Source organism: Macadamia integrifolia, unplaced genomic scaffold (assembly GCF_013358625.1).
Source record: "Macadamia integrifolia cultivar HAES 741 unplaced genomic scaffold, SCU_Mint_v3 scaffold664, whole genome shotgun sequence".
NCBI lineage: Eukaryota > Viridiplantae > Streptophyta > Magnoliopsida > Proteales > Proteaceae > Macadamia > Macadamia integrifolia.
The window spans coordinates 146,156-170,454 of NW_024870509.1; the positions used below are offsets into that span (position 1 = coordinate 146,156).

Sequence of the window (24,299 nt, forward strand, 5' to 3'; positions counted from 1 at the left end):
AAAGAGGATCATAACTCCCACTTGAACACCCTCATATAGCTCTACTGAAATAAGCCTAACATACTTCTCTGCTGAAACATAAAGTTATGCATGAGGAAAGGAAATTAATTCATTTATACCATTTAAGACAAATTTTTTATTATACTAGTTTCTCAAATCCTACTTGACTATCATTTCTTACTACAATTTCTAAGAGAATGGTGGTGATAACCCAATAAAAAAAATGAGGAAATGAAATTAATTCAACAGTAAAGGAAGGGGAGGTACCCTTTAAATGATTCCCATGAAAAGGCCCCATTAAGCCACACTAAAAAAAAAAAAAAAAAAAAAAAAACCAGAAAATATATGGGCTGAAATCACCTCAAATGGAGAAGAGCTTAATCATCTACCCATATAATTTGAAGATTCTGATGCTTCGCTTCCAGTCAAGAAAAGATGATCTTTCAATTTTCCGATGACTATCCCAAAGCCTAATTCTCTGGATAAAGACAGAGACCAAGCCTAAAGGAATAACAGCTACAAAGGGTAGAATATCTCGAAAAAAAAAAAGAATAAGAAGAAAGTAAGGCATCGTTTTGCGTCTAGAAACAGCAAAAACGATTTTCCACGTTTCTGCTCTATTATAAACCTATTTCTCGGATCATTTTTTGTATACATTAACTTATAGAAAGATCTTTTTTAATTGAATCACCCAAAAGCCTCACAAATTCATCCATCCAAGAGACACTAAAAATCTAAAAACTCAGAACAAAATTATGGAATAAAAAAAAGGCAGCCATGGGTAGAACGGTGTTGGTGATTGAAGCCATGATGTTGGTACAGAAAGACATACATTACTTCTCATTAGTCACATAGGAACTGATCAAGATTAGGTAAACGATATAAGAAAAATAGCCCAAACAACAGAGTATAGCCTACTGTAATTTGAAAAAAAAAAGTTACCACAAGGCAGAAGCTCTGATTAGCTCCTCTAGATTGAGTGATCTGTTATAGAAGGGTAACAATTCCCCAAAAAAATCAAATAGATCTGCTGAGCGATTAGAATGAATTTCAGATTCAACAGATCTGAAAAAATACCCCAAAATAGAGTATCATATGGAGTGATGCAGAATTTCAATTACAGAGGATCAGGGAGGCTGATCAGCATCAAAACATAGCTCGAGTGTACCTTTTGGAAGGGTGTTTCAACCTTTAAAAACTGAGATAAATGCAATGGCTTGATGAGAAGTCTTCTTCTAAATCAAGGTTCTCATTCAGAAGATGGATTCAAAAACAAAAATGGAACCTACCAAAAGATTAAAACAATGAAAAATTGAACAATGAGTGCAACAAACGTACCTTCCAAATCAGAATTCAACAGAGAACACAAAGATGATTGCTAGAGGCTCCGACGAAGAGAGATGAGAGAAGGAAGAAGACAAAACGATTACCCAAGTCAATAATGGAGACTTACGGGTCTTAGGTCTCTTGAATAAAACCCAAATCAGGAATACCTTAGGGTTTAACTACCACTCTTCTCGTGACTGAGAGAATGTAACAGAAAGAGATTTGCAAGCTTTATCAGAACCCTAAATAAAATGCAGGTAAGAGCATCCATTAAAAACCCTAGACAAATATCAGAGAAGGGTTAAAGGCTTACCGTTCTTGCAACAAATGTGTTTGAAGATTAGATGCTTCAAGCGCTTGAAGATGAAAGAAACTACAGTCCAAGAAGATGGAAACCACAGTCGATTTTCCAAATCTCCAATGAAGCTTCAAGCGTCGGTTTACATCCGAGGAACACAGTTCCAACGAGCGATTGAGGAAGTTTTCACGAGTTGCAGATCATCCCTTAGGAGCTCTTGGGAAGAGCAGGGTTGTTTCTTAAGAGTTGCAGAATAGTGCTCCAGTGGAATAAGGGGAGTTGTGAGATGAAAGGAGAGGCGCGGGTTTGAGAGGAGAGAGTTGGACTTGTCGGTTCATTCGAATTTAACACGACTGAGAGATTTGAGAGCACAGATTTGGAAGGAAAATTTCTCTAATTTAGGGACAGGTAGTTATCCATCTCCAATTTTGCGATCGAAAATTTCCGTCTCCAATGATAAATATGTATCGAATTAATCTTATAGATTTTGGTTCATTCGAATTTAGCGCGATTCAAAGATTTGAGTGTGCAGACTTGAAAAGAATATTTCTTTAATTTAGGGACAATTAGACATCCGTCTCCAATTTTGTGATGAAAACTTTCTATCTCCAATGATAAATATATATCAAATTAATCATATAGAATTCGATACTTTCGAATTCAACGCATTTTAGTATGTTCTATACTTTTAGATATTTAGCATTTTAATATGTATCAAATTAATCTTATAGGTGCTTCTCCTCTTTCATCCTGTTGTCTGAGTGGGGTTTTGACATAACTCCTTTCAGTTATTTGTAATATTTTTTCATTCTTTTCTCTTTTTTAATACAAATGATCTTTAGAGAAAAAATTACTCATTGAAATTAAATTATATTTTTGGATATGAATGTGCTAATATACATACATGAACCCTAGCTATACCAATCTTTGGAGGAACTTTTTAAACCAAATTGCAGAATGCTTTGGGTATCTCTTGAGTCCATTTTTGTAATCCACATAATTAATGCCAAAACGAACTGTGTATCCTTCTCCCCACTCGAAGTTGTCCAGAAGTGACCATGCAAAGTATCCCCTCACATCCACACCCTCTCTGTAGAAATATATTGTAGCTATTCATTACCAAATACCAAATATAACTAATAACAAAAAACATAAATCTTAAGAGGATATTATAAAAGAGACAATATTATGTAGAGAAATTCTCACTCAATAGCTTTACGGATGAATATAAGATGGCGACGATGGTACTCTACTCTCATGTTGTCCATCAAAGCTTCCTCCAACGGTAATGTACCGTTATTCACTTCTGACATCCCTAAACACAAATCATACTAAACAATTCAGTCCCAAAGATAGCAAGTTTAAGGCATGCATGCCCCATTTTCAGATCCTTTCTGAACTATAGTTGAAAACTGTCTTTCAACTCAACTTGTCCTCTTCAAAACTTGGTGATTGGACAAGCCAAACCTAGTCAAGGTGAGCTTTTTTTTTTTTTAATATATTCTTTCTTCTCCTTCTCCAAGTGAGGAGGAGCTGAGGCTATGATTGCTTCATATGTAGGGCTTTAGGAATCAATGAATTGGTTCAGGAGTCACCTAATTTAGATCAGAATCAGTGATCATGGATCCCCATTTTAACAAGTCGATACAGCCAATTCCTAGAAAAGGAAAAAGCACCAGATTGTTGGAATATTTCTCATATATGCTGATTCTAGGGTTTTTATAGACCTATTTAAGCCGATTCATATCAGAATCAGAATGAAATCAGCAGCACTGAATTCTTTTATCACCCATCATATGTTTTAAAACCCTGCTCAAGTGTGAGAAGAAAAAAAAAATGTCTAATATTGAAAAATCAGAATCAGCAATCATCGATCCCCATTTTAACAAGTCGATACAGTCAATTCCTAGAAAGAAAAAAAAGCACCAGATTGTTGGAATATTTCTCATATATGTTGATTCTAGGGTTTCTATAGACCTATTTAAGCCGATTCATATCAGAATCAGATTGAAATCATCAGCACTTAATGCTTTTATCACCGATTATATGTTTTAAAACCCTGCTTACGTGTGAGAAGAAAAAAAATATGTCTAATATTGAAAACAACAAGTAAAAATTCTAAGGTTTTGTTCAGTAGTAGACCGAACTTATGATCTATGAATAATGTAAAGCTCAATAAAAAAAAAAGAACCATGGCGTGTGAGTTTCACATAACTAATTAGGAAAAAACACCGAGTCCATGAAAACTCTAACTTACTCGAACAAGCTAGGCCTAGCCATTTTTTAAACGTGAACTAGTTTTCATGACTATAACCAGATTTCTTGTTTTTATTTAAACTCGACTTGGGTGATTCACCAGAGTCAAACCGATTTTCTTTTTTTCTTTTCTTTTTGGTGGGGGAGGTGGTGTAAGGGGTTTTCCAACTATTAGAATCATAATTTGACGGTTATAAGAAGAGTCATTATTTGCCTTACCATTCTCAGTAATATAGATTAATGGATTGTTGAATCTCTTCTTGGTAAGAAGCAGAAGCTCCCAGATTCCTTGTGGATACATGTAGAGCCAATCCGAACCAGACTGCTTAAATTTAATCATTCATTAACATACGTTAATAGGTGATTAATTAATAAGTAGAAATCATATGAAGGGATGGTTTATAGCTAGAAAATCCTTCTTACCTTTGGGCCAATAGGTACACCATTCCGCACCCCTGTCATGAAATAACAAGACATCTATAAATAGTTATGAATTCAAGCTTATATTGACAAACCAGATTAGGGTTTTATTTCAACTTACCCATGAGATTAGTGTGAAAATCTGTGAAATAGCTCTGGTTGACACTGTTACTATAGAGAGAATTAGCTGCATAGTTAGCAGTATAGTAATTTAGTCCCAGGAAATCAAATGATCCTTTAACCATCGCAGATTGCTCTTTCACAAACTCCGGTAAGCGGTTTCCGAGCAGAGATCTCATGCTTTTTGGATAGCGACCATAGGTTAATGGTTGCATGAACCTATTAAAAGAGAAAAGGACTTAATTAGTTTATCAAAAATGTTTTCTTCAGTTCCTTGCTTAGCCATTGATTAGAATTCTATTTGTTCATAGAGCCTAACTATATAGTTTATACTTTATATTACTAAACACTTGAAATAAATAATAAATAGTACTTACCATCCAAACATGAAATCAAGGGCTCGCTGAGCTGCAACATAGTTGGATACTTCTTTGGAGTATGGCACCATCCAATGTGAGACTACTGTTATTCCAATTTTTCCCTTTTGGGAAGCCTGCACTTGAAATGGATGAAAACCATGAGCATGGCCTGGTGAGGTTTTACAGTGTAGAAGGCATGATTTAACCTTAGGACCTGGTTTAATTTACTGTCCAGTCGATCTCTTTAATGGGGTCGGCTTGCACCTAGGCTTGGTATTTTGCAGGTCCAATGGGACTAAAATTTTATGGATAACTAGACCTCAAGCTCTCCATTCACATGCCAAATTCAAAAGAACTAAAGTTTCTTAAGTGGCAAAAACAATGAATTGAAAAGTTGGGGGATTATGCATGGAACTACAATATTACGGGTGCACGGATATACACAAAGAGCATGGCATGAGTTGGGATGGTTAGTGACCAAAAATTTAAGAATGAAATTTTATTCTTACAAGGCAATAATCGGGACCAAGAGATGGAGAATCTGTAAGCATCCAATCCCATTTCCTTCATTATCCCCACATCTTCCTGTTTAGAATGTAAAGTGATAATATTATTCACTAATTAATCTTTGTTAAAAAAAATCTTATTGTAACCAAAGTGTTGAATTAAAAAATCTTAATTTTACATTTTTGCCATTTTAAAATAATTCTCTTTTTTTTTTTTCTCATTGAGGGTAAATCATGTAATTTAAAATCAAGATTACATTGAATACTATATTAGATAAAAAATAAATAAAATAATATTATAACTTCTTAGTTCACCACCATGGTGATGGTGATAATATGTTGAACCGTTGTTAAAAAGACAAAGAGAGGTAAATAATGAGGGATTTTTTTTTTTTTCATTAATAGGTAGGGAGAGGGAAGTACGTATCAGCTAGGAGGTTTGAACCAATAATGGGGGATGTATGTTATAAAGATGTGAGGATTGTTACCTTGTACCTGTGATAAGAATCATCGGCTACATCTCCGTTATTAAGATCCTTTATCTTACCTGCCACACCACAGTAGTATTTCCCAAAAAATAATAAATTAAGGACCGTCCGATTTAGAAGTCAAATAAAAGAGGAAACGATGATGCACTTGTTAGTGGTGGGCCCTGCCCCACGAACCCAAAGAGGCAAAGATGAAAGACCCAACCAGGAAAAAGGAGGAGTTAAACCTAACGAAGAATAACTCTATCATGATCTAATCCCCTTAAATTAATCTTTGTAATTTAGATGTCTTTCAATACGGACCGTCCAGTGACTCCAGAGGGTTATGAAAACCACATCAAGATTCTGTTTACGTTTGTAGGACCAGCATTTTGGTCTGATCAAGAGGCATTGGTGGATTGGTGCATCAAAATGTATAAATATATCGGGGATCAGCTCCACAGATGGTGGTGGTGTTGGTGGTGCTAACTGTGCATACTAGGGGTGCAACAGGGTTGGGTTGGGTTGGGTTTCTTAAAACCTTAGCCCAACCCTAAGTCCCCTTAATTGGGCCCAAACCCGCCCTGACCTTGACTCAGGGCCGCAAAACTTCAACCCTGGCCCTACCCTTCAAAATTCATCCAAATCCTTACCTTCCCTGATTGGCCCTAATTTTTCAAGGTCATGCGGGATGACCCTGACCTTGACCCTGATTGACCCGAACCTTGGTTTGCCACCAAGGGCTGGGTATACTTTAACCCTGACCCTGCAAAATATGAAATAACTTAAAAATAAAAAATATTCATAATAAAGAGGAAATAAAAAATACAAAGTTACAAATTTCTTGGAAAAAAAAGCAAGAGAGATTGGTGAGAAGATATATTAGGAGTTTTGAAGTGTCAATAACTCAATGTCAAACAATGTATAAAATTAGTTTAAATTAGGGTTAACATCAGGGTCACAACCAGGGTTAACATCAGGGCAAAAATCAGAGCCGGGTTCAGGGCGGGCTGGGAGGGCCAAAAACATCAACCCTTACACACCCTGACCCTGACTCAGGGTCAAAAATTTCTAGATCGAGCCGATCCTTAGGATTAAAATTTTTTAATCAATACTTGTTTAAAATCAGGACGGGCCAAGGGCGAATTCGGTCCGTCAGGGTCAAACTTGCACCCCTAGTGCATACGTTACAACTGAGCCTACCCACCATCTGCGTGATATCTTAAACTAGTATTGATTATCTATCACAGTTTCAGCCAAAAAAAAAAGGGTAATATACAGCGCCACCCCCTGGAGAATGCCAATATTATAAGAACACCCCCTCACTTTCACCAAATTAGACTCAGACCCCCTACCTTCAGTCACAGTTAAGTGAAGAGTTAAAATGACTGGTATACCCTCTTGACTAAAACTCATGTTTTCCTCTTCACCCATACCTCTACTCACTGGAGTTGAGAAGCCTTTTTGCACGGGGGCGAGCACATCGTGAGTCCGTGACATGGGTTTCTTAAGCCTCTTCTTCTTGTTCTATTTCTTGCAAAGAAATTTGGGAAATGGGGTTTTATGTTGAGACAGAGAGTGGCGAGAGAAGAATGGTCAGATTTGAATATGACCTTTTAGGATTGTTCAATTTGACTTATTGCGCTACTTTTTGTTGCAGGTTTAGTGAACTGAAAGAAGGCAAGTCATTAGGTTGAAGAATTGAGAGGGAAACAGCTGAAAGTGAAGCGCGATATGCGATTGTTAATAGACATTCACACGCAGGAATCCCGTGACTTCGAGTTCTTTTAAAATAGTCTCAGATTGTCAGATAGAAGAAGCTTTGTCTTTCCTTCTATCCTCCTACTCTTACATCTTTGTTTTTTTTGAAAAAAAAAAAAAAAAAAAAACCCTTTTTGGAGCCTGCAAAGTTGAGGCATGGAAGTAAAAGTCGCCACGGCCTGTTTACATTGGTCGCAGTCAGTAGCTTCTCACTTCCCTTCGTCAGCTCAAACGCTAGCCTCTGCAATTGCATCTCCTTCGACGAAAAAACAGAGACGAGCAGATCGAGCTCTAGTCTGCCGATTCGTCCACAAATTAGCTTCTCAAGAACAACGTCAACGACAAAACTGTTAAGATCTCGATCTTGCCATAACCCCATGTCTTTAGAAGCTCCGCTGCGATTCCTTCCATGTTGCCATCTATCACCGCCTCCGCTGCTCTTCACGGAGATTGATCGCCGGTGCTCCGAACGTGAAGGTATCGATTTGGGAATGGGTATATTAGGTCTCAATTTGGGGTCAAGGTATAATATCTATTGACTTGGTGATGGAGACTTGTTAAATGGGTATTTTAAGTAGTTCACATTTAGTAAGGGCATTTTGGTATTAAAAGATAAATATAATAGCTGACATCAGCATATAAGGTATATTCCATAACAGTGACTGACGGTAGGGGGTCTGAGTCTAATTTGGTGAAAGTGAGGGGGTGTTCCTGTAATACTGGCATTCTCCAGAGGATGGCGCTGTAAATTACCCAAAAAAAAAAAAGACTATCTATCACTGAAAGTTGATGACAGTTGGGATCTTATTATTATATCACATTGCATGTGGCAAACAGGAAGTGGGACCATGTGACACCAATCACATTGTAAAGAAAGGGCCTTAGATTAATCAATTTTCCCACTTTCTGACTATTGTTAGCTTAACGCATTCTTGAAAAATCAAATTTTTCTACACAACATGTCTATCAAAAGCTAAAATAGTTTTAAGGAATCTTCTCCGCAAGAAGTGTGTAATTTTGAGTTAGATTTCATTTTTCTTCCTTAGGCCGCTTATATGGACTATTTTTAATGAAAGTCGAATAGTTCTCATTCAACTCTGAAATAATGGAGTCCATGATGTTGGGGTCAATATGAACTCACGAGACTAGTCTAACGACTCTAGCCGAAGGCCAGGATACCCGTCCTAAAAATAAATAAATAAATAAATATCAAAACAATATGAAACTTGATCGATCAGTTCCATTCGTCCAATTCATTTGAACCAGTCTGACCGCATTTTTTGGACAAGAGCACTATTTGACAATATTCCATTTCTATGTTTTTTTATTCGCAGAAACGGAGAAATAGCCTAAAAAGCGTTTGATAAAGTTGTTCCGTTTCACCCGTTTCTAGAAACATAAATCAAAATTTATGCCTATTTGCAATTCTATAAATGACTTTGACGACTTTTAGAAACTAATTTGAGAGAAAAAAAAAAAAAAGCCGGTGTGTCCGATAAATCTCTCAACTATTTAAACCTAAAAAGAGACAACCGAACCTCTCTCCTTTTTGGGCATCCCATGATACTATTGGGTTTTTTTAGTGACATTATATATGTAAAAAACGTTTCGAAAAATAGGTTTATTAAACACCAAAAAAACAATTTTGTTTCCGAATACATGAAAAGCCGTTTTAGCTATTTCTAGACACAAAAACAGCAGAAACATTATCAAACGATGCCAAGGTTTACTCCCTGGCCCTTCTTACCCGTACTTGGGTGGTTGGCTAACAGGCATTCAAAACTCGGAATCGGTGATGAAATTCCAAATCGAAACGGTCAGAATCGGCCAGAAACTGGCTACATCTGATCTATGAAGAAAGAGAGAGAGAGAGAGACCTGGATATCTATGAGTGAAGCCATCCCAGATACTGGGGCCTCTACCACCTTCTTTTGCTGCACCTTCATACTGAGAAAGAAAACGATCACAAGCAATCAGAGAGTAAGCTTTGGTATCTAAAAAACTCGAAACACAATCACAGATCCATGGACAGACCTGGTAAGAAGCAGAAGCAGTGCCCGAAGATGAAACCCGCCGGAAAACTGCTCCAGTTGAACGAAGCCAAGTCTTGACTCGCCACCGAGTTGACTAGGAAGAGGAGAAGACAGCCTAAGAGCAAGACCGGAGTTTCAGAGCCTCCAGTTCCCATATCACAGAGTGGCTCTGTCTCTCCCTTCCCTTTCCTACCCTTCCTAGGGTTTTAAGTGGAGATAATAAAATAGATTTAAAAAAAAAAAAACTACCGTCATTTAATCTAGAATACCAGAATGCCCTTAAAACTAGAGGGAGGCTGATCTGATGCATCTTAAGTCATTTTAAAATTATGGGTATTTTTGGAATTATGTATTGTAAAGTTGATTTGAAGAATAAAATATGAAAAAGTTTTTTTTTTTTTTTGGGTGAAAAAATATAAAAAAGTTTGAGAAAGCAGTGACTAGTGAGCACGACGGCTTTGACTTTTCAAAATGGAAGGAACGACCAATGATCTTCTGATACGCTGCCCATTACGTTACATTTTCTTCCAATCTACATGAGAGAGAGAGAGAGAGGGTGAGAGGACATATTTATATATATTGAAAAAAAAAATCTAATTGTAACTAAAAGTGGTTACAATTATATTTGTAACCATGATCTGATTCTATCATTTGAGATTTTGGTATTTGAAGAATTGCTTAATGGCCAATTAAGATTTTTAATTTCGACCTCCAATCCAAAAACTTGGTAATATTAATGTCAAATATTGATATTTACATGTTTCCAATGTTTCAGCCCCATCTAAGTTTTTTTTATTTTTTGGATAAAACAGCCCCATCTAAGCTCCGTACATTATTGTTGATGCAGAAATCTGACCATCGACTCCGGGAAAGAAACGATGCCTAAGTTAGTTTCAAGCAACAAATAGTTTGTTGGAGTAGTGGAGAGAGAGAGAGAGAGATTGACCTCCTTTCCCTTTTATAGTGTAGATATCCTGAAATCTTGATCCCCCTCAGGGATGAAATACCTTATTTGCTATTTAGTTGTGAGAAGTCCCTTGATCTGAGATTGAACGTCACGTGTCTTATACCTATTGGTAAAATTATTTCATGGTGTATCAATTATGATCACTTTCAGACCTACAATGATGAGAGACTCGTGCACTAAGTAATCCCGTCTTCTTTTGTTATTATTAAAGGGGAGGACAAACAAAACTATACAGCCATGTAAAGCACATGAGCAGACCTGATCAGCCTGAAATTAGGCTTTCAGACGGTAGGCCCACCATGTGATTAGGCCAGCTTGCCTCATACTTAGTTAATTATTCCATCCTTCTACCCTAAAAAACCAAGTTCTTAATCAAAACGAAAACAGGGTTAGCTAAGCCTAGGATCTTGGAGTTTGATAGGCCACACAGCTCATTGATAGATCTCAGTTGGGCTCCACTGGACCTCAGATGGGCCCAGGGGCTAATTACTTACCCATGAGGCTATGACTAAATGTGTTTAGTTTTATAGGCTCCAATTGACTTTTCAAACTCACCAGCCTCTCCAATAGACTTTTCATGCTGGGTTCATTCATAGACTCAGTTGGGCTCCACTGAACCTTTGAAGAGAACGCTCTATAAAATGGTGTATCAACCACCCCTTCCAAAGACTTGTTACAGTGGTGAGTGGCTGGCAAGTAAGCTTTTTGAGAAAGAGAGAAAAAGGGGGGAGGCTTGTAGATGTCACAGTGCAGGACATCTTGTAGTGACAAGTGTTAACATACTAATAGATAGGGTGTCAGAAGTTGACCCGCATTGGTAGGTTCACCTGAATCGATCGGTTGAAGCCCAAGATCAGTCCGATCGATTAGTAAACATGTCAAGCTCAAGACCGATCAATAATCGGGGGTGCAAGGGAATGAATCCATTATCACTTGATCGGAGCTGACCGAATACTGTGATCTACTGATAACCAACAATTTATAACCCAATTAACCCATTTAAACCTCTGTGTTGAGCCTGATTATGGCGCTTCTGAGGACCATTTATAGTCCAATTAATAAATGAGCCTACTGAGCCCTCCTCAAGAATGTTCTTATCACTAAAGCTGTTAGTAGGAGATTGAATCTTGCTAGGGTATGTTGTCTTGCAATGGACAGGTTTCTGTTACTTACTGATTTCCTTAGTTGTTCTCTTTCGAGTAGAAGAGACATGGTTGAAGTATATTGAGAAGGTGATGCAACATTTTGACAATATAGAGTTAGGAGCTTCATTGAGAAGAGACTCTTATCTGTTTGCTGTCGGAAGAGGAGTCATTGTATCAAGTTTGCTCCTTATTTTCTTTGTTTAGCCAAGTAGGAATTTTGATGTCCCTTGAAATATCATAATGTGACCTTGTTGTTGCACTTCTTTTTATCGTTTCAGTTTTGATTTTTCAGCAGTCTTTGGGTTATTGTTTGTTCAGGGTGAGTGCCTCTCGATGGCATCTTTGTCGTGTAATTTTTTAACCTTCCTTTGGGATTAATAAATTTATTTATTTGCCCCTGCCCCAAACCCCCCTAAAAAAAAAAAAAGACTTTTGAGTCATCCTTTTTTTTATTGGGGTAGAATCGTTTGAACCTCTACAGCATAAGAGTTTCATGAAAACGTTTTAAACTGTAAGATTATGGACTTAGTGCAGAATGAAATAAAAGGGTTAACTTGCTGCAATAGTGATTTTTTTAAGTAATTTGTGTTAGGACTCCAAAAATATTCATCTTTAAAAGCTAGGTTTTTTTTTTTTTTTAAAGAAATACCAGTCATTAAGGAGAGGATACCCAAATCTTTATAAGTCTTCAAATCTGATTTGGGATTAGTTGCTCTTGCCGAAAACCTCAACAATCTCCCTTTCATGTGGAAGCACAAGTGGAAACCCACCCTTAAAAGATGGCCATTAAAAAGAAGGGTGGAGGGTACACATGGTCTTTATAAGTGGTCACAAGTTGGTTACATCTGATGTAGGATCATGTGTTTTCGTTTAAAACCCCAACAATCTGAACTAATCCAACCAACAAGAAAGGGAAGCAAACATGGGGAAAGTAAAATTTCTCTTGATTTTGCACAATTCTTTCATGAGCAAAAAGATGAATGATACCCACTAATACCCACCAGAGTATCAAAAGCTTGTTTTAGATTTTCCCCTCCATGGATGTACTTTTCTTTCACCCATACATTGGAGGAATACTTTATCTTTATACATAAGCAAAAGTTTTTCTAGGCCAGTCCACTTAGAAAGGTTTTCTTAACAAACAATTCAAATTGACTTTGTGTCAATTTTCTATTTAAATTCAATCAAATACGCCTCATGTATCTTCATGCCTCATGAGAGAGAGAGAGAGCACCAATGGAGTGCTGCTAGAAGGGATCGAGTGGAGGGTTAGGGTTAGGATTAGGTTTAGGTTTAGGGTGGGGGAGGGGAGGGGGAGGAGTGATGTGGGAAGGGGTTTGTGAAGGTCTAGAGGACATATAGAGAGTGGGGGAGGGGATGTGAAAGAGAGCAAAGGGCAATAGGGAGGCAGATGACTCCATCCAAGGAGGAGGTGCCGAGGAGATGATCTAGGTAAAGTTAGAGGTAACATTAAAATAACTAAAAAAAGAAGAAGAAGAAGAAGAAAGAGAAAGAAAGAGAAAGAAAGAAAGGGGGAGGTGTTTCGTGCACAGTCGTGCTGGAAATCTTTTTCCCAAAAAAATATACTCCAAACATAATATATTGAACTTTAAACCCGCAGTGCCAGACTTGTTTTGATGGTTTACCATAGCTTGTCCAAACATGCTTGGGGTCTTTGGTCACTTGAGGCCTTTCATCCGCATTTGGTGCTTGACATTCACTCCTGTCACCCTTGCACTCCCCCTTCCCCCCACTTCACCTCAAGCTGACCCTTGGGCGTCTTCTTTGCAGCCTTTGTGCCTTTGATAGGTAGTCCAAAAAAAGGGAAAAAAAGAATCATACCAATCTAATGTAGGAAATGCCTAGACAGTAGACACAATGGGTGCAAAATGATAATACTACCCCTTTAATTATGCACAGAAGATGTTCCTACGCATCCTCTCATTGACCCACACATCTGAAATCCTAGATACGCTATATTCCCTAAGGGCCAAAGACATAATTTTGGTAGGTCAAGTGTACTTTACCTTCTATTTTATTATGAGAAAAAAAAGCACACACACACAATTACACATTAACACACATTTGAAATGTGCACTGAAGATACTCTCATGTGCCTTCCCATTGGCCTATGCACATCAGATGTAGATATGCCAGACCGACAAAGTTCTTTCTTAAAAAAAAAAAATCATAAATAGTCCCTAACGCATAATTTATCTAAACTTTGGGTAGCTCTGATGTAATTTACTTTCTACTTTATTATGAAAAAAAAAAATTCAAATGGCCATTATCCTCCCCATAAAATATGGTATACAGTATTATCCCCTACATCGCGTTCCAGGGTCTCATTTCACTGTGACACCTTCCGCAGCAGTTGGACTTGGAAGAAGTTGGAACACTCGGTTTCACTGTAATACTTCCGCCGTAGTATTTTCAAGCTCGAATCAATGGCGGAAACAAATAAAGCTACAAAAACTGAAGATGATGAGGAAGATTACATGGGCGATCTCACTCAGTTCCTCCCTCCCGAAACCGAAACCGAAACCACTGTGTCTTCCAAAATCTCCCAAAAAAAGGTAATCCATGGCTCCTTGATTTCTCTTCCTTTAAATCTCTAAGTATCATTTTCTTCACCAGTTTTAGTCCAGAATCCTAACTTCTCTCTTCTCCACAGAGCTTTAATTCCAAAACCCTCATCAATCAACCCCCGACGAAGAAACCCAAGACCTTAAACTGGAAAGAACAACGGAAAATCGATCGAGAACGGAAGCAGAGAGAAGAAGACGAGCAAACCCTAGCAAAACTTGATTATGCGATTCCCCAATCTAACATTGGGTTCAAGATGTTGAAGCAGATGGGATACAATCCCGGATCAGCGCTGGGCAAAGACGGGTCCGGACTGGCCGAGCCGGTCGGAGTCGAGATACGTAGGTCGCGTGCGGGGATTGGGAGGGAAGACCCTCACAAGGAGAAGCAGAGGAGAGAAGAGGCCTTAGCGGAGATGAACAGCAAGAAGGAAGAAGCTTTAATTGCTGAGTTCGGTTCTCGGCAGAAGTCTCAGTGGAGAACCCGCAAGATTGCTGTTAATTTCAGCAAGGCCAAAGCTGCACTAGCCCAGTTGGAGAACAAGGAGGTCATCGAATCCGATAAGGAAGACGAAGAAGGTGATGGAGATGAAGAGGAAGAGGAAGAAGTAGAGATAACAGAAGAGGTTTGGATTGGATTCTTTCTTTTAATCTGTGCTTCTGCTTATAAGTGCCGTGTGCATCAATCAAGGTGGGTGGTTTTTTGATTGAGGTGAGTCAGTGGCCTCACCATTTTGGTGATGGGCTCTGAAAATCAAGCCAAAAGCAGCTCCTGCAACCAAATTAAGATGTAATTGCAATAAGCAGCAATGTCCTTTGTTTGGAAGAAAGAACAGGATAGATAAATTCAATTGCTTTGATCCTAAAGATGGGTTAGATAGCCAGTGGTCATCCAGTTCAAATGCCAAGCTTTCTACTTGGTGGGTTTTGTTCAGGTTGCACTAAGACATCTTTGGATGCAGGATTTGCAAGAGATACTGATGAAGCTCAGGGATGAACATCGGTATTGCCTCTTCTGCGGATGTCAGGTAAGATGAACATTAACACTTCTACCTTCAGGATTTATCTATTTTTGTCAGAGACATAGTAATCTAACTTGGAAGATTCAAAGAAAAGAAAATTCTGATTGTTTTCCCTTCACTCTGTTTCTGTTTCAGTATGAATCAGTGGAGGCACTATTATCCAACTGTCCAGGAACTGATGAGGATGACCATTAAGCCTTGCTTCAACAAAACTCAGTGAGAGCTACAAGTGGATTCTATAGCTCAAGTCAATCCCATGACCTCCTGGGACCCTGCTACCACCACACTCCACTGAAGGATAAAACCACATACAGAAGTGTAGTCCAAGAATTGTGTGTTTTGGGGGGTGTGGTAATTGCTGTTACACAAAGTGAAAGGGTTCTTTCACAGCTTCACCACAGCACAGCAATAGGGATTGTATACATTCAAAATCAAAATTAAATAGAAAGAAGAGTACCCATTCTCTCACTTGTTAACATAACATAATTTGTTGGTTCCTATTCTTGTTAATTAACTATCAGCAGTATGTGGAATTTATCCTGCGTCAAATCACAGTACAAATCATCAGCACTTTAGTATGTTCTACAGAATGAATATTTGCTAAATCACTGGATTTTGGTGATCCACATATCACCCTCAGATCTCTTTATCCATCTCAGGTTGTGGCGACATGATTTATTCCTTACTGGTTTGTTTCAGGAGAGATCTGCTCTTACCCACTAAGATCAAGTTTTGGCAGAGACATTTTAATCAGCCATATACACTGACCATACAAGTACTGTAAAGTGAAAAGACCACTCCACAAGATTGAGATGTCCAACAATTTAATTTAATACACGTAATAACATACCACAGCATGTCTAAGTGATCATGTTTCAAACCTCCAAAAGCGACGACAATATTGTTAGTTATGACAACATTAATAAACATCAAGGGTCCTCTTTCCCAATGATTAGCAAAAGCACACTAGGTTCAAACTCAGAATATAGCTGAGTAAATTGAAGTGTCACTAGTAGCACAAAAGGGGAAATTATTAGACATCCATGCTAACCTGGATAATGGACAGTGGGGATCCAAGCACTAGAACAGTCACTGCTCCATATTCTCTAGAGAGACCAGTGCATCTGGGTATTGGAAGAGCCACATGCCCTGGCATTTCCTAGTCCAATGTCTTGACGGCTTCCCTGATGAGCCAACGCAAGCTCATCAGAAAACTGAAAATCAACACATTGCGAGACTTGTCCAACACCCAGATCATGTGGCATTTGTTGTGAACGACTAATACCGGCTGCATTGCCCTTGAAACTCCATGTGTTCCTTGCTACATCACTTGTTAAAGCACCATGTGGTGCTACTGAATGAACCACTGAAGCTCCGTCTGCATCTTTTAAGTTGTCCATCGCAAAACCAGATGCTTGATTTCTGAAGCCGCATGGCTGATTTGACAGAAGAGAGAGAGCACAGCTGGAGTCAGAGACTCCAGCAAAACATTCATCCGAAGGAATTCTGGCATTGGAGAAGGCCGTTCCACCTGTTGAACCTTGCATATACGTGTGGGACACATGAGAGAAGACATTAGCTGGTCGACTTTCTGGGTTCCCTTGCCATGTATGTGGAAACAATTTCCCCGTAGCCATTGGTTGGTTGTCAGGCCGATTGCTGTCACTTGCGGTCGGCCATACTTCCCTCGTAGGCAACCTTGAGTGCATTGAAAAATCCATGAGAAAGCCTCCAACTCTACTGCTGGCTGCTGTCAATTAATTATCAAAACCAATCATCAAATAGAGATAAACTATGACTAAAATTTGATCATATATATGCTTTGTAGCAGTGTTAATATTCCCCCTCCAAAAGCAATTATACTGATCTCTTCTAACCATGGAAAGATGACGACAGCTGCCCAAATCTTGAAGTTAATAAAGAGCCAGGTGATGGCTTCCTACGACGCTCATTATGCCCAGCCAAACGTCTACGACAACTGCGCTTTCCTTGGTCAAATTCAGGAAGCTGATGAAACCTGTAAATGAAAACTACCACAGAAGTGCGCTTTCCTTGGTCAAATTCAGGAAGCTGATGAAACCTGTAAATGAAAACTACCACAGAATTGCTGGCTGATCAGCTAATCAAAAAAATGACAGTAAATTAAGATAACAGCAGACAGCACATCATACCAAGTATTACTATTTGACTGGTTAATCACCTCACATTGAAAGTAAAGCTGACCAGAATTAATGATGTTAAGTCCCCCAAATGAGAGAGGGAGAGGGAGAGAGAGATCCCAAAAGCTGCTGTGAACCGAGGACTGAGAAGCTTAAACAGGTTGTTTTACATTTGTTTAATATGATGTTTAAACAGGATGTTTTATATCTGTATAATATGACCCTGTCAATTTCATGCTAGCTTAATGTCAATTGTTGTTGTCAAACAAATTAAGTTCATTGCGTCTTTGCACTGGAAAGTGCAATTCCTTGTAATAGTTGTTTTTTGTCTTCTATAACTGATAGAAAGCGGTGATGAGGTACATAAGCTTCCTTTTTCTTAAAAAGCCTAAGTTGTCAACAAGGCTATTCTTAACAATATAGACATATAAACCAGCCAATCTTCCAGGAGGAACACATTGAGACATTGAATGGAATCCAATCTTTAGAGAAGAATTTCTTATCCCCACTATGACTTTGTCCTTTTACACAGTTAGTGCTGTTTGAAGGCCTAGTGATGGAGGACTGGTATCGAAGAGAAAGACTAGAGTTGCAGGAGGGGGAAAGAAAGAGAACACACACAGCTTTTTGAAGGCCTAATGATGGAGGACTGGTATGGAAGAGAAAGACTCAGATTTGCAGGGGGGAGAAAGAAAGAGAACACACTCACGTAGAGCACAAACCAGCTCAAACTCTTATTCCACTTCTCCAATCTGCATAATTCAGTGGTTACATAGAATATATAAAGACCAGAAAAGAAACATATTTCTAAGACTTAATAATGAGAACACAAACACTTATTCTTCCTACTAAATTAAACCTTCACTGACTCTACCTACTAACCACATGCTAAGAAAGGAAAAACACAGCATATTAATGGCAGGCAGCCATTATTGAGACAACAACTCTTGACTTAAGGAAAAAAGACCTTCTAAGTAACCGACCAACCTTTGCCAGACCAGGAAACTGGTTTAGGTTGATTGTGTCTTGGCTTAGGCCTTTGTCTTGGCTTAGGCCTCCATAGAGAATCAACTTGGTCCAACCAAGCCAAGGCATCTGCAACACCTAGGGCCTGGTCATCACTCATCACTAACTTTAGAAGAGTACTTACCTGTGCCAAGTACTGCTTTCTTCTTCCAACTTTCTTCTCCACTGCTATGGCATTTTCCATGCAAGTTTCACAGTTAACAGATAAGGATTCTTATTCTCTCTCCACCCCCTGTTGTTAGGTTTTCTAAATTGATATTACATAGTCTTGAGACTCTTGACACATTATTGGGTCTAATGATCTATCATAGATGTTTTTTTTACCAGCAAAAGGTGCAGGTGGTCCTACGTTGGGGAGGGAGGGAGAAACAGAGGAGAATATTTTTAATACGTCAATGCAAAAACTACGAAATCGAGACAGTTTGCTTACTTCGATTAATCAGTGTCAGTAGGTTTTTTAGTGCTTTTTTTTTTCTCACATTTGGTCTGGCATCTCAGTTGCTTTGGTGTATTTGCTCTTGTAATTCTAAGTCTAATCCAGCTGTCATAAAGAGTTGTATCAAATGTCAAATCAAAATGCATGAGTTCCCAATCAGTGGATTCAGTCCTATTTTCCAGTACTTTACATGTCACACAGTTCAACAGGCCACTATACAGGACAGGTTCCATTTGTAAGATATCATATCAGAAATTTCATGACGCCTAGGCGAATCAAGGCGGTCAAGGGGGGCAAAATAAGGCACCTAGGCATCGCCCAAGGCGCCAATCCAGACAAAGCCACCTGGAAGCCTAGGCGCCACCTTGACAACTATGCATCATTTAATAGTGAAAATGACTAAATCAACCCTTAAAGTGGCAAACACAAATGACCATATCTTTTATTGTAGAAATAGGTGTGGCAAATAATTCAAGATGGCCAATTATCATATCAATGAGGGGTATTTATACAATTATAAGTGATGGAAAAGTACAATTACTTGATGTCCCTAAGTACATTTTCTATTCAGTATTGGTCGAGTGAAATTGATCTTCTTATTGCCTTTTATTTTATTGCTTTACCATATAAGGATTAAAGCAGGATAAGAAGATGTTGGGGGGAAAAAGTGAGAGGGAAGGTAGAATGGTGTGACAAAGAAGGAGAAAAAAATGTGGGAGGGGGAGGGGAGAAAATGATTATGGGAATATATATATATATATATATAGAGAGAGAGAGAGAGATGGGAGAGGACACTAAAGAGGGAAGCAGAGAAATAACTTTTAGGAATATAAAGAGTATTTATGTAATAATATCATGTATATGAGGGTATTATTGTCAAGTGAAAAAATTACACCAAAAAATCCAAAAGTAGTTCGTAGTTTTATATAATAGCATGATTTACAGCCTAAAAAATGTGAAAAAGCTATGTTTATTATTTAAACCTTTGTAAATTTTTATCATCGGCCTCCCTATTTTGAAGATCAATAGTATATTAGTATTATTATCCTGTTAAATTAGGTGGAATCTGCTAACAGTATTGAAGATTACTTGATGAATCAAACTACTACAGTTACTATTAAAAAGGAAGGGAGCAAAAAAACACTGATACTGTTGGCCTGTTGCTGGGATTCCAATATATTTCTAGGAAACAGGTAAAATTGGTTATTTTGAGGGCAATTAATGCAGATCAAAAGAAGGATCTGTTTGTGGAGAGCTTGAGAAACAGAACGAGAAAAAGAAAGAAAAGATAGGAGGTTTGGCCACTTAAAACTAAACCTTACCCCAGTCCATCAAATCATTGAGTTTGACCATAAACCTACATAACTTAAAAACTCAAAGAAGAAAGTTAAAATAGAAACAAAGATTGACCCAATCTCCCAATCGCAAACTGCATGTGAGGTTTCCGAAACTGACTACAACAACTACTACTTAGCCCCCTCTTCCCAACTAAATGGGTTGGGTACATGGATCCGCATTATAAAAAATTAAAAATAAAAAAAAAAAAAAAAAAAATCCCACCTACAACTAGTCGGTAACATGGATTTTTGCCCTCCAAACAGCAATGTTTGAGGTCATACTACAGTCAAGACTTAGCCTTTGCATGTCTTTTCTTACAACATCCTCTATGGTCATTTTAGGCCTACCCCTACCTCTTTTTACTCCTTCCATCTGGATCTAGTCACTCCTCTTTACTGGGGCATCCCTAGGTCTTCATTGGACATGTTCATACCACCTTAAATGACATTCTCGGAGCTTGTCTTGAATCGGGACTACTCTCAAATCATTTCTAACCTGGTTATTCCTTATTCTATCTCTCTTAGCTATTCCACACATCCATCTCAACATCCTCATCTCTGCTACGTGCAGCTTATCTATGTTATGCTTCTTAACTGCCCAACGTTCCGCCCCATACATCATAGCCGGTCTTACTAGTCTTGTAGAATTTTCCTTTATGTTTTAAGGGAATACATCGATCACACACATGTTGGTGTACGATGTCTTGTATTCCGTCACAGTTTAATCCAAGAAGTACTGGTGCAGGCGCCTCGACGGGCAGGAGGGCAGTTTTGTATTGTCCAGATTAAAGTTTTTCGCTATATATTTGTAGTGAGGGTTTCTTTATCTGTAATGCAAGAAATACTGAGAAGTTTGAGGACGAGCATTGTAACCCTATTCTCCATTGTTAGTGAAGCAAGATCTCATCTCACCGATGACGTAGGCAATCTTGCCGAACTCGTAAACCTGTGTGCATTGTTTATTCTTGTTTTTCCATTATCTTCTGCATTGTTTCAGGGTTGCGTTTCTACAAATTGGTATCAAATCTTTAGGTTTCCATTTTCTAGGGTTTGCTATCACGATGGTAGGAAAGGGATCGAAGGTCAAGAACGATATCAAGCGATTCAATGGAAAGAACAATTTTACCCTCTGGCATCAAAGGATAAAGGATCATCTTGATACAACAGGGTTTGGCGAAAACGTTGTTGGGAAAGTCAAAGAAATCTACAAAAATTACTGATGAAGATTGGGAAAAGATAGAGGAAAAGGTGGTAAGTGCTATTCGATTGAATCTTTCTGATGATGCCCTACAATATATTGTGGGTATCAAATCTGCACTGCAGTTATGGGAGAAACTTGAAAACATCTACATGACGAAGTCCTTACGAACAAGTTGTTTGTGAAAAAGCAATTGTATTCTCTATAGACGGAAAAATGTACAGATCTATTAGAACATTTCAACACGTTCAATTAGATCGTAAGTAAATTTACAAACCTGGAGGTTAAGATCGAGGACGAAGACAAAGCATTATTGTTGCCATCGTCGCTCCCAGAATCGTATGATCACCTAGTAACGACTATCTTGTACTGGAAGGAGACCCTTGATATGGATAAAGTCGCAGCTGCCCTCAGGTCCAATGATACAAGGAAAAAGGCCAGCAGTACGAAATGTTAAGAAGAAGGTCTTTTTGGATGTGACAAGGAACAGGAAAGAGGGAGATCAAATCAGAAGAGATCTGCAAGAGTCGATCGAAATCAAAAGGGGCAAAGACAAAGGTCTCTTGTTACTATTGCAAAAAGGTCATCTGAAGAGAGTGCTTGAAAAGGGAGGCGGACTTAAAGAAGAAATGTGTAGATAAGGCATCTCAGGATGCTAGCATGGCTGATAGTTTAGATGGAGATGTACTCTCTATATCATCAGGTAAAAATCAACCTTTTGATTCTTGGATTTTAGAGTTTGGATGTTTATATCATATGTCCACATAAGGATTGGTTTAATACATATCAACATATAATGGTGGGTCTGTCCTAATGGGGAATGATGCTGTGTGCAAGACCATTGGAATAAGCACTATCAAAATCAAGATGCCTGATGGGATAGTAAAAACTTTAGCAGATGTGAGACATGTACAAGAATTAAGGAAAAACTTAGTATCTTTGGGGGCACTTGACTCAAATGGCTGCAAGTACATAACAGAAGGTGGAGTTCTCAAAGTTATTAAGGGTGTTATGATTCTCATGAAGGGACAGCTAATTGGAAACCTATACAAACTCATAGGGAGCACAGTTACAGGTGGAGCATCAGTCACAGATGCAGAATCTGATATAGAAGATACTTATATGTGGCATATGCAGCTATGGCATATGGGAGAAAGAGGATTGATGGAGCTTCATAAAAGGAAATTGTTGAAGGGAGTGAAAACTTGTAAACTAAACTTCTGCAAATATTGTGTGTTCGGGAAACAGTGCAATGTTAGTTTCAAAACCGCAAAACATAAGAGCAAGGGGGTTCATGATGCACATGAAAGACACTTGGAGATTGAAGTTTATTCTTCGGTGCTAAGACTGAACATCGTTAAGAAGGCCATTCAAGTTTGCTAGTGACAAAATAAACCAGTTAGCAAGAGAAGGGTTAATAGAGACCAGATGTAAAAACAGAGGTAAAGATGCCAACAAAGTTTCTATCCCTCCAATTTAGTGTCTTTCATGTGCATCATGATCATAGTATCTCTCTTGCTAAGGGTCTCCTATGTTGCATTTCTTCTTTGAGCCATAATTTCAGTCATTGGGTGTTGCTTGGTGTGATGGTAAGTAAAAGCTTGAACTCCCACCATGAAGACATGGGTTAAAATCCTACGGCAGCCTGCTTCTTGCAAAAGCTGCTGAACATTAGGACCTACTCCAGTTCACCCACCCAGGGACCCTGCAAAAGTGGGACTTAAACCAGGTAAAGCCATTTTCGGACTCACTGATTAGAGATGAAAACCACTCAGTTTGGGAACGATAATTGGGTATTGGTTAGAAATGAGAAACTAGAGTAACTAGTGCTGGTCAAACAAACTGATAATGGAAGTAATAGTTGACAGAAAAATTATGTATGTCATAAGCAGAAATAAATAAAATCGGTTTAGATCTCGCTAACTAAAGTTTAATAAATTTAAGGTTTGTAAATGGATAAAGAGAAACTTCTATATTTATCTAATATAATTCTCTTAGACCAAACAGCAGTACATATTTGGAAATTGCTTTGCTTGAAAAAATATTTGCAAATTAAGAAGACAAAAGTGTGCAATTGCTCACACTCAGAAAATTGTAAATAGAAGCAAAAAAATTAATTATTCTTAGGTTCCCACGTATTAACTCTAAAATAAAGCCCATAATAAGGTGACTTCCACTAGCATTTTGGGCAAAAGTTCCCATTACATAAGATTCATGAAATCAGGGCTCTTAGGTAGGCAACTGATGAAATCCTTCAACTGATACCAACCTAAAGCATAATCAAAAAAATTTCAATCCCCCCACAAAAGAATCAAGGATAAAGTGATAGGAATAGTATCCAAACTCAATTTGGACTTTGCCAAAAAAAAGGAATAACTCAAAAATAAGTCTAAACATAAAATGACAATCCAAAACTAACCCCAAGCACCATTAAAACTGACTAGACTCAGGCCAAAGCCAAACCGAAAAATGGAAAAAGAGAAGCCCAAAAACTACAAAATATCCCATGGCCCCAAAAAAAGATAAATTAAACAAGAAACATAGACTTTCTGACCAATCAATGCAACCACCACAAGCCTTATCCCACTTCAGCACTATGTGGATTCCATCACCTACGACACTCACATGAGCCCTAAAAGGTCCAAGACCAAACCCCTTTTAGTAGGGTGGCATCGAAATGAGATACTCCCACACTTGTTACTCGAAATCACAACAGCTGTGTTCCTTTAACACCCCCCCCCCAAAAAAAAAAAAAAAAGGTTATTTAGTTACTTGAGAATTTTGTTGCACTATAGTTTTTCAGGTGGGGAGTGGGGACCCAAAGTTTTTTTTTTTTTTTTTTTTTTTTTTTTTTTTTTTTTTTTTTTTTTTTTTTTTT

General features: G+C 38.2%; 3 protein-coding genes across 5 annotated transcripts in view; 1 reads left to right on the top strand and 2 right to left on the bottom strand.

The window, feature by feature from the left end:
* Positions 1 to 2,235: 2,235 nt before the first annotated feature.
* Positions 2,236 to 9,708, bottom strand: LOC122069602 (beta-glucosidase 12-like). 2 transcript variants are annotated; one of them, XM_042633658.1, is made up of 9 exons: positions 9,548 to 9,708; positions 9,391 to 9,460; positions 5,289 to 5,364; positions 4,798 to 4,913; positions 4,422 to 4,639; positions 4,304 to 4,335; positions 4,100 to 4,202; positions 2,831 to 2,939; positions 2,236 to 2,714 (listed from the first exon to the last, which is right to left on the bottom strand). In XM_042633658.1, the coding sequence occupies exons 3-9, from the start codon at positions 5,328 to 5,330 to the stop codon at positions 2,540 to 2,542; spliced, it is 795 nt and encodes a 264-aa protein (XP_042489592.1). In that variant the 5' UTR covers positions 5,331 to 5,364; positions 9,391 to 9,460; positions 9,548 to 9,708; the 3' UTR covers positions 2,236 to 2,539. The 2 variants fall into 2 exon arrangements, with proteins under 2 accessions (XP_042489592.1, XP_042489591.1); XM_042633657.1 differs by lacking the exon at positions 5,289 to 5,364.
* A 4,228-nt stretch (positions 9,709 to 13,936) lies between these two features.
* LOC122069623 (G patch domain-containing protein 11) lies at positions 13,937 to 15,812 on the top strand. The gene is made up of 4 exons (XM_042633681.1): positions 13,937 to 14,234; positions 14,333 to 14,869; positions 15,206 to 15,271; positions 15,401 to 15,812. Exons 1-4 carry the CDS (start codon positions 14,106 to 14,108, stop codon positions 15,458 to 15,460), a joined length of 792 nt encoding a protein of 263 aa, XP_042489615.1. The 5' UTR covers positions 13,937 to 14,105; the 3' UTR covers positions 15,461 to 15,812.
* A 310-nt stretch (positions 15,813 to 16,122) lies between these two features.
* The window catches only part of LOC122069622 (squamosa promoter-binding-like protein 14), an 11,293-nt gene continuing 3,116 nt past the window's right edge, over positions 16,123 to 24,299 (bottom strand). Inside the window, exons 2-3 of one of the 2 annotated variants that reach the window (XM_042633680.1) lie at positions 17,143 to 17,282; positions 16,123 to 17,012 (exon numbers count right to left, since the gene is read on the bottom strand). In XM_042633680.1, the coding sequence (XP_042489614.1) occupies positions 16,372 to 17,012; positions 17,143 to 17,282 (781 nt within the window). In that variant the 3' untranslated portion in view covers positions 16,123 to 16,371. Of the gene's footprint in view, positions 17,016 to 17,142; positions 17,283 to 24,299 lie in introns of both variants that reach the window. The other variant, XM_042633679.1, reaches the window with a different exon arrangement.

Excerpts from the sequence above, each read along its gene's own strand:
- LOC122069623 (XM_042633681.1), top strand. The coding sequence starts at position 14,106 with ATGGCGGAAACAAATAAAGCTACAAAAACTGAAGATGATGAGGAAGAT. Across the intron at positions 14,235-14,332 it reads CCAAAATCTCCCAAAAAAAG|AGCTTTAATTCCAAAACCCT; the intron begins GTAATCCATGGC and ends TCTTCTCCACAG. Across the intron at positions 15,272-15,400 it reads GCCTCTTCTGCGGATGTCAG|TATGAATCAGTGGAGGCACT; the intron begins GTAAGATGAACA and ends TTTCTGTTTCAG.
- LOC122069602 (XM_042633657.1), bottom strand. The coding sequence starts at position 9,459 with ATGAAGGTGCAGCAAAAGAAGGTGGTAGAGGCCCCAGTATCTGGGATG. Across the intron at positions 4,336-4,421 it reads TTTTCACACTAATCTCATGG|GGGTGCGGAATGGTGTACCT; the intron begins GTAAGTTGAAAT and ends ATTTCATGACAG. Across the intron at positions 2,715-2,830 it reads TTCATCCGTAAAGCTATTGA|AGAGGGTGTGGATGTGAGGG; the intron begins GTGAGAATTTCT and ends ATATTTCTACAG.